General features: G+C 40.4%; 1 protein-coding gene across 2 annotated transcripts; it reads right to left on the reverse strand.

Annotated features, from left to right (window-relative positions):
• Nucleotides 1-3,068: 3,068 nt before the first annotated feature.
• LOC310854375 (dynein light chain Tctex-type 3-like) lies at nucleotides 3,069-13,196 on the reverse strand. Of its 2 annotated transcripts, none has more exons than XR_014568897.1 (6): nucleotides 13,069-13,196; nucleotides 10,177-10,218; nucleotides 9,039-9,162; nucleotides 8,738-8,815; nucleotides 5,791-5,914; nucleotides 3,069-5,086 (listed from the first exon to the last, which is right to left on the reverse strand). XR_014568897.1 is itself a non-coding variant. In XM_083758979.1 (6 exons), the coding sequence occupies exons 1-5, from the start codon at nucleotides 13,093-13,095 to the stop codon at nucleotides 5,841-5,843; spliced, it is 345 nt and encodes a 114-aa protein (XP_083615105.1). In that variant the 5' UTR covers nucleotides 13,096-13,196; the 3' UTR covers nucleotides 3,069-5,092; nucleotides 5,792-5,840. The 2 variants fall into 2 exon arrangements, 1 of the variants encoding a protein (XP_083615105.1); XM_083758979.1 differs by having other exon boundaries at nucleotides 3,069-5,092; nucleotides 5,792-5,914.
• Between the last annotated feature and the right edge of the window lie 356 nt (nucleotides 13,197-13,552).

The raw sequence follows: 13,552 nt of genomic DNA on the forward strand, positions 1-13,552 counted from the left end.
AAGTGTCTGTTTGAAAATGACAGTTTTCTGAAATAGCTATGTTTCTATGTCAGCCGTTCTTCGATTTTTTCAAAAAATAGCAGACCTACAAGCTCATAGCGCGCCACTCGGTGGTGCGATATGAGCTTGTAGATCTGATATTTTTCAATAGCTAAAGCATAACAAAAGGGGTTCCATTCCCAAAATGGATTAAGAGCACAGATGTGTTCTAAACGTCGACCAAGTGGTCATTTCACAAAAAGGTCCCGTGTTTCCGCCTTTCTTTCTCAATTGGATAAAGAAATTACCTCCAGTATTTACAACATCGTCCTCTTCTTCTTCTCTTTCTGTTTCCTCAACGTTAGAAACTGTTGGTTTCAAAACCACTCTTCCTGTATTTCACATGTTGCTGCGTTGCCATGTCCTGTTAAAAGAAGCAGTTCACCCCAAAAAAAGGGACATATTTTATGATCAATTTCATGGAATTCATGGAGATAGTGTTAGTTGTTATCGCCAGTGGTATATATATATAAAGTAACTTACGGTAAGTTAATTTACTGACAGTCAAATGATTGGCCCAGGAATTTGACAAAAACATAAGAATCTGAGTGTAACCGAATAATAAGTAATATTTTTGGGTGAGCTACTCCTAGTCATCAAGTCAAGAAAGAACTAGTGAGAGATCACAGACTTTGACATCCTTTGAATCAGTGTTGTTTTTGGCAGCAAATTTCTATTTTAGTCGTTGAACTCTTGAATAGTTTTCACTTAGTTTTAGTCACATTTTAGTCACCTGGAATGTTCTAGTGTTTAGTCTAGTTTTAGTCGACTAAATGTCATACGATTTTAGTCGACTAAATCTAGTTTGATTTAGTTTTGACAGGCCTTGATGTCGTTGTAATGACATATTTTACACTTTGGTTGCATGCTGAAAATAGCAGATCTACAATCTGAGAGAGATTGTAGATCTGCTATTTTCAGCATGCAACCCAGCATAAAACTGGATCTCTTGTCCACTAGTCCCTTCCTAACATTTTAGTCTAGTTTTTATTTGTTGACGAAAATTTCAGTATATTTAGTCTTAGTTTTAGTCATCGTAGATTCGTTTTTATTTAGTTTTAGTCAGTGAAAAAAGGTAGTCGACGAACATTTTCTCGTCTTAGTTTTAGTCGACGAAAACAACACTGCTTTGAATACTCAATTGCCAGGAGGAACAACGTCAAAGGAAAGTTCCATGAAATATGGGACTACTTTTATTTATATACTAAAGCAGGGCTGGGCAACTTTGACGATGGCGAGGGCCAATATATTTCCACACTCACTCCAGAGGGGCCACAGTGCATATTACTGTCGTAGCAAAAAGTAGCCGATCTACAAGCTCAAAACACGTCGCGCTGCGACACGTTTTGAGCTTGTAGATCGGCTAATTTTTTGCTATATTCGAATTGAAAACCTGAATAATTATTTTGCTATTTTTTTAAATTGGAATCCTGAAAAGGAACCTTTTTCATGAATTTCAAATGCATTTAGTTTATAGTTACGTTGACTTTATGAACTGTTAGCATAACTACATTGGACACAAAAAGACAATGACATTTTAATACTAGTCATGAAGTACTAGTCATTTATTCATGGTTTATAGCAGCTGAAATAAATACTATATCAGTATTCTGACATTAACATGCGGGCCGCATTAACCCATTCTGACCGGGCACCCATTTTGGTGTCGGCATCATGTTATGCTTTAGCTATTTAAAAATAGCAGATCTACAAGCTCATATCGCGCCACCGAGTGGCGCGATACGAGCTTGTAGGTCTGCTATTTTTTGAAAAATCGAAGAACGACTGACATTTTTTAGAATCTGATCTCAGGTCAGAATGGGTTAATCAGACCAGTGTGTGTCCGGCGGGAACCTCGTATGAATCTGATCTCAGGTCAGAATGGGTTAAGTGAAGGTGGGGGCCGCCAGTTGCCCACCCCTGTATTAAAGGATGGTTACAGTAACAATTTGTATTTATACGTTACAGATGACATAATCACGAGTGTCAACAACAGAGTGTGGAGGGGTGTTGTCCTGTATTTTTTACTGCTAGTTGTGTTTTGTTTTTGGTTTGTTTTTTCTTGTCTTTTTCTTTTGTGTAAGGCATTTTGTATGCTTTATTGAAAAAATAATTAACCCATTCTGACCTGAGATCAGATTCTAAAAATGTCAGTCGCTCTTCGATTTTTCAAAAATAGCAGACCTACAAGCTCGTATCGCGCCACTCGGTGGTGCGATATGAGCTTGTAGATCTGCTGTTTTTCAATAGCTAAAGCATAACATGATGCTGACACCAAAATGGGTGCCCGGTCAGAATGGGTTAAAAACTATAGTCAAGCTGCTTCAAATGCAAAGTTTCTTTTAATCCTCCTTACTTGAAGCTTGTGAACTACATTTGCAAACAATAAAGTTAAAAGTTATGTAAGTTTACAAATCAATGTAGTGGAGTAAAAGTACAATATTATTTGTTTTACTCTTGAGTAGAAGTAAAAGTATTGGAAAATGGAATTACTCATGTAAAGTACAAATACCTGAAAATGGAACAGTACTTAAGTAAATGTACTTTCCACCACTGTTGGCGACCCAGAAATGGGGCAGATAGAGTTACAATACCGCTGTGGTGCACACGCGTGTGCGCATTATGAAATGCACACGCGCATTTCATAATAGTACATTTTGCAATCCATGTGTTCAATAACCCATTCTGACCGGGCACCCATTTTGGTGTCAGCATCATGTTGTGCTTTAGCTATTGAAAAATAGCAGATCTACAAGCTCATAGCGCGCCACCGAGTGGCGCGCTACGAGCTTGTAGGTCTGCTATTTTTTGAAAAATCGAAGAACGACTGACATAGAAACACAGCTTTTTCAGAAAACTGTCATTTTCAAACAGACATTTTTAGAATCTGATCTCAGGTCAGAATGGGTTAACTCAAAATGTAACCAAAGGGACACGTAAAAGACCCATTCGCTTACATTTGTACACTCTCGAATGGATAAATGAACTGGGGGGGGGGGGGGGGAGTTATGGTGTAATATTAGTTCAAAACAAATGACTCTATAGAATAGATGGTTTGTTTTCAACTCCACTTTATTGCCTCTCATTCCTGTAAATAACTTTATAAAACCTATAACTATAGACCATCCTTTCTTTCACCATTATGGGGCACGGTATACAGTATTAAACAAAGCATCTTTATAATCTATAATATAATGTAATGAACACATGATGGAATACACTGAGTAAGTGCAGTACAACTGTATTGTTCACCGATGGGAGGCCGGCCGTGTGCTGTTGAGTGATATTATAACTCAGGATAGAACACTGTATGGCCTTTGATGCAAGCTTTTAACCCATTCTGACCTGAGATCAGATTCATACCAGGTTTTCCACTGGACAACACACTGGTCTGATTAACCCATTCTGACCTGAGATCAGATTCTAAAATTGTCAGTCGTTCTTTCGATTTTTTCAAAAATAGCAGACCTACAAGCTCGTATCGCGCCACTCGGTGGCGCGATACGAGCTTGTAGATCTGCTATTTTTAAATAGCTAAAGCATAACATGATGCTGACACCAAAATGGGTGCCCGGTCAGAATGGGTTTTAAAGCACAGCGCTAAAGCCCAAACTCCGCTGCAACTCCTTGGAACAGAACCGTTTGAACCCAGTCGGGACAGGAACCCCTTTTGGTGTTTTAAGCATCATGTTGTTGTACTTTAGCTCTGTTGTACTTTAGATCTACAAGCTCATAGCGCGGCACCGGGTGCCGCACTACGAGCTTGTAGATCTGCTATTTATTTTTTTTAATCGGGAAAATGTGGTTGCAAATCGTTAAATATATATTCTTTCAGAGCGAACGTTTTTTTAACTCAAATCTTTGCTTCTGCTACAGATGGAGGGGGGGGGGGGGGGGGTCCGCGGCCAAATACAGATAAATCTGGGAGCTTCTTGGCGTGAAAAAAGTTGAACACCGCTGACAATAGAAACATAGGTTTCTAATATGCCTCACCAATGATAATATGATAATAATAATAATATATAATAATATGCCACACCAGAAGTTGCATTGCTGAGGTTTGGGCTTTAGAAAACATTTCCTTTGAATTGGCCATTTCATCCATTCAGTTTGTTAATCAGACCAGTGTGTGTCCAGTGGAAAACCTCGTATGAATCTGATCTCAGGTCAGAATGGGGTTGTCTCTTTTTACACATTCATGATTTACATTACCAGAGAAAAGGAAGGAAACAAACACAGCAGCTCTCCTTGAACTCTGAGCCAAATTACAACACCCACCCACTCACTCACTCACTCACTCACACTCCATCACTCCAGTGTTACGGTGAGAATTGGTGACCTACCGAAATGTGTGACCGTCTTGTGGACAATTTACATGTCTTTAATGTCTTTAAATATGTGGCTAGGTTGAACTCTTGCTAATAAACAAACTGCAACGATGTACATTCGGGCACTGACATCATGTGATTGTCTACAAACACACAATTGTCACATATTTCATCAGGTCCTTGCTAACCAACTCTAATACTAAGCATGTGTTGTACATGGAGAATACAGGTTGCTGCCTTCAGGAAGGAGATATGGTGTACCAGCATACAATAGACTCAGACTAAAGAGGTCCTTTGTCCACCAGTCGACCTTGAGGCTTAATCAGGAGTTGTAGTAGCCACGGGGTAATCTAAGCGCTGGATATTGCTCTTGTCTTCATGTCTTTATGTATGTAAATTGTCTTGTTCTTTGTGTTTATGTCTAATGTGTGTATATGTGTTTTCTGCATACTTGGCTGCTGGGTCGCAAGACACATTTCAGTGTGAACTGACAATAAAGTACTGTAATCATATCATATCATATCATATCATCAGGTCACCAATTTCACCGTAACACCACCATGCTGGAAGTGACCCAGATTTTAGGGTATTGGAATTATTTGGCTTCATTAGGGTAAGAACGGACAGCCAGTCAACAAGATGTACATCCCTACTGCAGATTGTGTGGCACTTGGGCGCCCCCTGCTGGCTGTGGGGACGCATTGCATTGTCTTTGAGTGGTTTGTTGTGTACTGGTATGTATGTGCATGTGTATGTATGTGCATGTGTATGTACGTTCATGTGTATGTATGTGCGTCAGTGTTGTTTTTGGCAGCAAATCTCTATTTTAGTTTTAGTCATAGTCTCCTGAATAGTTTTCACTTAGTCTTAGTCACATTTTAGTCACCTGGAATGTCTTAGTGTTAGTCTAGTTTTAGTCGACTAAATGTCATAAGATTTTAGTCGACTAAATCTACAGTTGATTCAGTCGACTAAAATGTATTTTGGCGGGCCTTGATGCCGTCTTAATGAGTGTTTTTACACTTGCTGAAAATAGCCGATCTACAAGCTCACAACGCGTCGCGTTGCGAGCTTGTAGATCAGCTATTTTCAGCATGCAACCAAGTGTAAAAGGACTTATACTGGATCTCTCGTCCACTAGTCCCTTGTTAACATTTTAGTCTAGTTTTTATCTGTTGACGAAATTGTCAATATATTTAGTTTAGTTTTAGTCATCGTAGCATAGTTTTCATTTAGTTTCCATTTAGTTTTCGTCAGTGAAAAAAGGTAGTCTTAGTTTTAGTAGACGAAAACACTGATGTGCATGTGTATGTATGTGCATGTGTATGTATGTGCATGTGTATGTACGTGCATGTGTATGTATGTGCATGTGTATGTATGTGCATGTGTATGTACGTGCATGTGTATGTATGTGCATGTGTATGTATGTGCATGTGTATGTATGTGCATGTGTGAGCGTGCCGTGTCCCGTCCCTATGCTACGGCCACAGCGAAGACACTGACCACACAGTTCATCGTGCGGTTCTCCCATCTTACTGTGCAGCTTCCTGTGGACGGGGAGAAAACACAAAGAAAGAATATATATGTGAGATGGAGGGCGACTGATTTAACCCAATCTGACCTGAGATCAGATTCATACGAGGTTTCCCACTGGACACACACTGGTCTGATTAAAACCCATTCTGACCTGAGATCAGATTCTAAAAATGTCTTCTACATCCTGACAGTTTTCTGAAAAAGCCTATGTTTCTATGTCAGTCGTCAGTCATTTAAAAAAAATAGCAGACCTACAAGCTCATAGCGCGCCACTCGGTGGCGCGCTATGAGCTTGTAGATCTGCTGTTTTTCAATAGCTAAAGCATAACATGATGCTAACACCAAAAGGGGTTCCTGCCTAAAATGGGTTAAGCAGTCACACCTGGCCTGAGTCAAACTAGAACTGGACTCAGAGATGGAGGGTGACTGATTTAAAGGAGAATTCCATGCTAGAATGCTTTCTTGTCTTTCTTACCTTTCTTTGTAGTTGTTACGTCCCCACCAAAGAGGTCCAGGTGTTTTTTTGTGCAAAAACTCCTTATTGGCTATTTTCCCTACCATAAGCCCTCAATGAATTGCATTGCATTGAATGGGAATTGAATGGGGCTGTGGGGTGTTATGCTAATTAGCTTATTTCCATCGAAAGAAGTAGTAAAGTGTGCCGCTTGGGATATTATTTACATTATGAAGAGAGGATATATACAAAGAAATTATAATTTTGAGCGACGGAAATAAGTGAATTAGCACAACACCCCATAGCCCCATTCAATTCAATGCAATTCATTTAGGGCTTATGGTAGGGGAAATAGCCAATAAGGAGCTTTTGCACAAAATAACACCTGGACCTCTTTGGTGGGGACGTAACGACTACAAAGAAAGGTAAGAAAGCCTTTTAGTATGGAATTCTCCTTTAACCCATTCTGACCGGGCACCCATTTTGGTGTTGGCATCATGTTATGCTTTAGCTATTGAAAAATAGCAGATCTACAAGCTCATATCGCGCCACCGAGTGGCACGATACGAGCTTGTAGGTCTGCTATTTTTGAAAAAAATCGAGAACGACTGACATTTTTAGAATCTGATCTCAGGTCAGAATGGGTTAATCAGACCAGTGTAGTGTCCAGCGGAAACCTCGTATGAATCTGATCTCAGGTCAGAATGGGTTAAGCATGTCACACCTACTGGCCTGAGTCAAACTAGAACTGGACTCAGAGCTGGGTGTGAGGCTGAGCACCTGTTGTCCATCATGGACTCGATCAAGGCAGGATAAACAGGTTAAATCAGTCATCTCCACAAACACTCGGTCCAGTGATAGCCTAGTCCAGGGGTCCTCAACTAGAAATGATGAAGGTCCACAATTCTTTTTTGAATAAGACCGAGGTCCGGTCCCATGCGCGGCGTCCTTCGGAGAGCGGGGCTCTATGCCCGTTTAGTATGGTCAAGCCAAGCTTATACAAATCAGATCCCCTTCCACCCAACCAATAATGGGGTGCAGAGTGCAGGCCCGGAGTGGAACTCCAAATCAGGCCGGGAGTTATACGCCCTGGCAGGCCACACTGCACGCGCGCATAGCGCGCGCCAGAATTTTGGAGGCCCTTGGGGGACATTTTGGGGGCCTTTGCAGCAATTTCACATGAGAAATGTACCATCTGATGTTATTTATATTATTAACTTAAAAAAAAAAGGAAAAAGAAAAAAAAAGGGGTTTTCTTTTTTTCGTTTTTGGGTGGTCCGCAAAGAGGTGGTCCGCGGTCCGGTCGCGGACCACGGTCCGCCAGTTGAGTACCCCTGGCCTAGTCGGTCCAGTGGAGGGCTATCGCCTCTCCTGTGTGAAGTGTCATATGTTGTGTTATTCCTCGCACATGGAGGAATAAACCAGTGTACTTAAGAAAGCTGCCCTGTGTTGTGTCCTTCCTAGCCCTGGGTACTAGTGATTTGATTTATTTGATTTGATTTATTTAGAAAAGCAATCATAACACAACATTACATTATAATCAGCGATTCAAGGATTACACAGTAAAGTCCAAAGACTTGTTTCCACTGAGGTCCTCTCACACTGAACGGAACAATACTTTAAAATACATCACAAATGGCCCAGGCCGTAGCGTAACGGTCTGGGCACCGGACTGGTAATCCAGTCGCAGTGTGCCGCGGGTTCGACTCCCGGACCCGACACGGCCTTTACTGCATGTCATCCCCCCATCTCTCTCCCGTTTCCTGTCAGCCTACTGTCTGTCCCTTCAAAAATCAATAAAAGGCGTAAGCCGCAAAAAAATATCTTTAAAAAAAAAAAAAAATACATCACAAATGCATAACGGTACATATACATTACATACACAACACAACACAACAAGTACGTCCCTATCCATCCCTCTAAGATGGCCCTTTATAGGGGAACCTTTTCCAGTAGCCATTTTTTTGTCTTCTGTTTAAATGTCCTCAAGTTGGAGGTCAGTTTAACACTGGATTCCAGGCTGTTCCACTGTGTGGCTCCTATGTGTGTGGCTCCCCCTAAGGTCTTCCACCGCCGGCCTGCTCGCTTTGCCCCAAAAAATGGCAACTAAAAAATACGGGGAAGCAGCTTTTTGCTTCTACGGGCCGTCGGCATGGAACAAGCTCCCACTGTACCTTCGTCAGGCAGCCTCTGTAGACATTTTTAAAGCTCAGCTCAAGACCCACTTCTACAACATTGCCTTTAATTTATCTTATATTTTTTATTTTTCATGTCCTCACTGTACTGCATTACTGCTTGTTTTTTAATGTCATTGCCTTGCTTTTCTTTTATTCTCCATTGTTCTGTAAAGCACTTTGAGAGGGAGGGAGTGGATTCTTACCGTCTGTGGTGGTGTCCCAGTAGCACGAGTTGGCCGCATGGAGTCCTGCCCCGCTCTTCTGCATCACGGCACACGTCACTGCACAGAGGTACAGTACAGAGTACAGTACATCACAGAGGTACAGGACCACGTTAGCCTGGGTTATAGCCTGTGTTGATTTCGTCGATTAAACTAAGACGAAAGATGTTCGTCGACAACCTTTTTTCAACGACGAAAACTAAATGGAAACTAAATGGAAACTAAGCTACGACGACTAAAACTAAAACTCACACACGCACACACACACACACACACAACATACCAATGTACTTGTAGGCCTTGGCCTGTTTGACCAGCTGGGTGAGGGACATCTCCACAATACTGGCCGTCCATTTGTTGACCAGGTTAACGTTGTAGTCTAGAGCACCTATGATGTTGTCGACGCACTGCAACACACGCAACGCAGTGCGCGCGCGCACACACACACACACACACACACACACACACACACATACACACACACACACACACACAGTTAGGACAAATAAGGACAGTGCGGTATCATCAGTCATGTGGTAGTCACTGGTTGTTGAAGCACCTAAGGCAAAGAAAACTGAGCCTCACTTTGTGTTTGGCAATGACTGACGGAGAGTATTTATTTATAGCTGTGTTGGAACAGAGGAGATAAGCTCACAAGTTCACAACATTACAGAACAGTGGTTTTCAACCAGTGGTCCTTGTGGCGGTTCTAGGTGGTCCCGTGCTAAATGGAGAGTTGGTAACCAAATGGACCCTTATATTAGAGTTAAATTATTGCTAAACATCTTCCTTACTTAATTTACAAGGCGGCGAGAATGTGGAAGAATTGTTATTTTGATCAACGTATGGCCAATAGCATGGAACTGTGGACAAAATCTCATCCAACGACAACAAAATATTATTTCGTTTTGGGTCTAAATCTCATGGTGGGTCCCTGGATCAAATGGCGAATATATAATGTCCCTTGATATACATAAAGAGTTGAAGACTCCTCTCAGTAAGGCGTCTGTAAAATGCTCTCCTTCCAGAATATTGATTCAATTAATGGACCAGCATTATCCGACATCAGATGTGATATGACGAAACGGTATACTCGAACCAGTCTTAAACCCAAGCTTCCATCTTTAGGGGAAATGCAGAAAATAGCAGGTCGACCATCTCACAACATCTAACATAAATGCATTAAAATGTTTTGACAATAATTGCAGATCTATAAGCTCACAACGCAGCCATGAGCTAAGTTGTAGCATTGTCTATTTTTAAATAGCCAAAGTTTAAATAGGGCTGCGTGGTTAAGGTATGTTTTGTAATAGTTAATTAAAATCTACAAAGTAAATAGTTTTCAAACAAGAATTGATTACATAAATTAATTACCAGCTGCTACCTTATATCCCATGGCTGTAAGGCATGTAAATAAATACCTCTTTAACAGTGTTACTGGCATCATCGGCATTGAATGAGCCCTGCAATTCCAAAGAAAAAATGCATATGTATGAGATACTGTAATGATAATAACAATAAATGCATATGTATCTGATACTGTAATGATAATAACAATAAATCATGTGGGCTCTTATAATAGCCTTGGATCAAGGCTAAATCGTTATGCCTCTTTTTACCTCCTTTATGATGAATTCCTGTTCTGTTCTTTAACTACATAGAAGTGTCTATTTGTACGTCTCTAAATGTCTTGATGAATTGAACATGGTGGACCCGATCTTGTAAACAAGTGTAATGCTTAATTGGGTCGTCCACTCACAGTTAACAGTCTTTGTATTGAGTTGTGCTGGAAATGTATACTGTAATTCTGCAAACTGTTAATAAATATTTAAATCAATGAATCAATCAAAAACTCATATTATAATAGCATGGTTTGCCTAAGTCATATCATTTGTAAGGTTTTCAAGAAGGAAATGAAAAACCCCTATATCAGCCTCATAGGTGACTTAGGCAATCAAATATAAATATAAATATATAGTTTGATTTGATATTAATCCGCCTGTATTTTATATCTCCTTACCTACCTGTATAGTGTATACTCTACTATACTGCATGATTGAGTCATGATTCTTCCTGCCTTATTTTCCCCTGTTCTCAGCCCTATATATATATATATATATATATATATATATATATATATATATATATATATATATATATATAATATAAATTCTGCCTATTATAGTACAGGAGTAGACAATAGGCCAATAAATCCCCTATGGGATGGGCTAGCCGCAATTTGCAACTCTAGATTTTTTTATAATGGGATGAATCTAGAGTTGCAACAAGCTCCATCCACTTCCTATTCATCATTTTTGGTTTGTGATCTGCTTGTCTTAAATTACGTTAAACTCACCAACATTGCAGCTGTAGTCCAAGCTTGAATTATCCTCTTTCAATCTGCCGAGGTTGTTTTTCATAAAAATCCACCGTAGAGATGTTATGAGTTACTTTCTGTCAAGACATCCTCTGCAAGTGATTCTTTTTCTAAGTGCTGGAGTTTGGAAGCACTCGTCGTATGTCACTGAACGGCCCTGCGTTCCACCTGTTTCAAATTTGCACATAATGCAGGAGGCAGCAGCGCGACCCGTTAACAAAAACGAGTGCTTCCAAACTGCAACACTTAGAAAAAGAATCACCTGCAGAGGATGTCTTGACAGAAAGTATCTCATAACATGTCTACGGTGGATTTTTATGAAAAACAAGCTCGGCAGATTGAAAGAGGATAATTCAAGCTTGGACTACAGCTGCAATGTTGGTGAGTTTAACGTAATTTAAGACAAGCAGATCACAAACCAAAAATGATGAATAGGAAGTGGATGGAGCTTGTTGCAACTCTAGATTCATCCCATTATAAAAAAATCTAGAGTTGCAAATTGCGGCTAGGGATGGGCCAAAGTGGCCAAAAAAAACATTAATTCATTCATAAAAGGCCCACAGTGAAGCAGCAGTAATATGACAGCAGAGTTTAGGCAGAAATAAATAAATAAAAATATCTTTAACTCAAATACAACCTTACTATAATATATACCACAAAATACAATATAGCTATGATGATAGTCTTGATCAAAAGGGCCCCATTAGCTCTGGTCCATAGCTCTAATGCGCATTAGAGCTATGGGGTTTTTATTTTGATTGAAATATGTATTAACAGTTTGCAGAATTACAGTATACATTTAAAGCACAAACTCAATACAAAGACTGTTAACTGTGAGTGGACGACCCAATTAGGCATTACACTTGTTTACAACAGGGTCCACATTGTTCAATTCATCAAAACATTTAGAGACGTACAAATAGACACTTCTATGTAGTTAAAGAACAGAACAGGAATTCATCATATAGGAAGCAAAAAGGGAAAAGAAACATATACAGTGAGGGGAAAGGGGGTGGGGGGATTCAGATTTTACAGAGGCCAGTTTCGAATTGCAGCCGTCCGTAGGTGCCCTTTGAGAGCGGTTTTGAAGGAGTCAAGGGATTCACATGTCTTAATGACTGTTGGTAGGGCGTTCCACATTTTGGTGGCATATGGAGCGAAAATAATGTAGTCCCAATTGTTTGTGCCGAATCTGGGTTGTACATGGTTTGTTGCAACCCACATAATAAGTCAAGACAAATAAATCAACAATCATCCCAGTGCCCACCATTCAAGGCTAGCTATAGCTGACCATAGCCCAAACATTTAGATTCTCGTAGAGGTTTTTTTTTTCGATTCTGACGAATCTCTCTACGAGAGTCTAAACGTTAACCCAGCCCCTAACGTCGAAGAAGCGTCCTTGATGCCTTTAAATCACTCTTACCTTGTACAAATGCAATATTTAAGCTGATTTTATTTTTGCCCCACTTGTTTGTGACGTCTACGGAACCATATTGAACGTCTACGGAACCATATTAAACCCCGTAAAAGGTATTTTAATCCACTCAGTGTCTGAATCCTCCATTGTAGAACAGAACATTGCGCGCGCCCCTAGCGGCCAGGGTTCTCTTGCGCATTTACAATGGAGAGAAAAGCAAGATGGCCGCCAGATTCTGAGACAGAGTTGATAAAAAATACCTTTTACGGGGTTTAATATGGTTCCGTAGACGTTTAATATGGTTCCGTAGACGTCACAAACAAGTGGGGCAAAAATAAAAGCAGCTTAAATATTGCATTTGTACAAGGTAAGAGTGATTTAAAGGCATCAAGGATGCTTCTTCGACGTTAGGGGCTGGGTTAACGTTTAGACTTCTACGATAATCAAAATGTTTGGACTAAGCTGACCACATTACTACCATAATATAGTCCATATGGACAAAATGCAACTTGATCAAACCTCATCGCTGGGGTGATATTCTTCCATTCTTCAAACCAAAACAAGTAGGATTATGTCAAAACTAGCTTGTTGTTATATTGTGTCTTTGGTTGTAATGTTGCTGCTTACGAAGACAAATATGATGAGGCATGTGACTTCCTGCTTGCTGCTGCTGAAGACAGAGGTTGGAAGGAAAAAAAAAGAGGAGAAAAACATTCATGAACTTGACTGATGCTGCCCCCTATCGACGCGGTTGGGTTTCACTGTTGTCCCCTCCTCAACTCGTTTAATATCAAGGACCCCCCCCCCCCCTGTTTGACATGCATTAGTCTATACGGACCCCCATTTATAATGGCATTTATATCTCTGGGACCCCAATGCCTAATTTGTAAAATCAATGCTAATGTAAGTGTTCAAATGGAAGCAAATGGACCCGTTATAGGGGTCCATTTGTACACTCTCAGGGTCCATTTGGTTCCATTTGTACACTCTGAGTTACAGACCC

This window comes from Protomyctophum parallelum, assembly GCF_964188405.1.
Source record: "Protomyctophum parallelum genome assembly, chromosome: 23".
Lineage (NCBI taxonomy): Eukaryota > Metazoa > Chordata > Actinopteri > Myctophiformes > Myctophidae > Protomyctophum > Protomyctophum parallelum.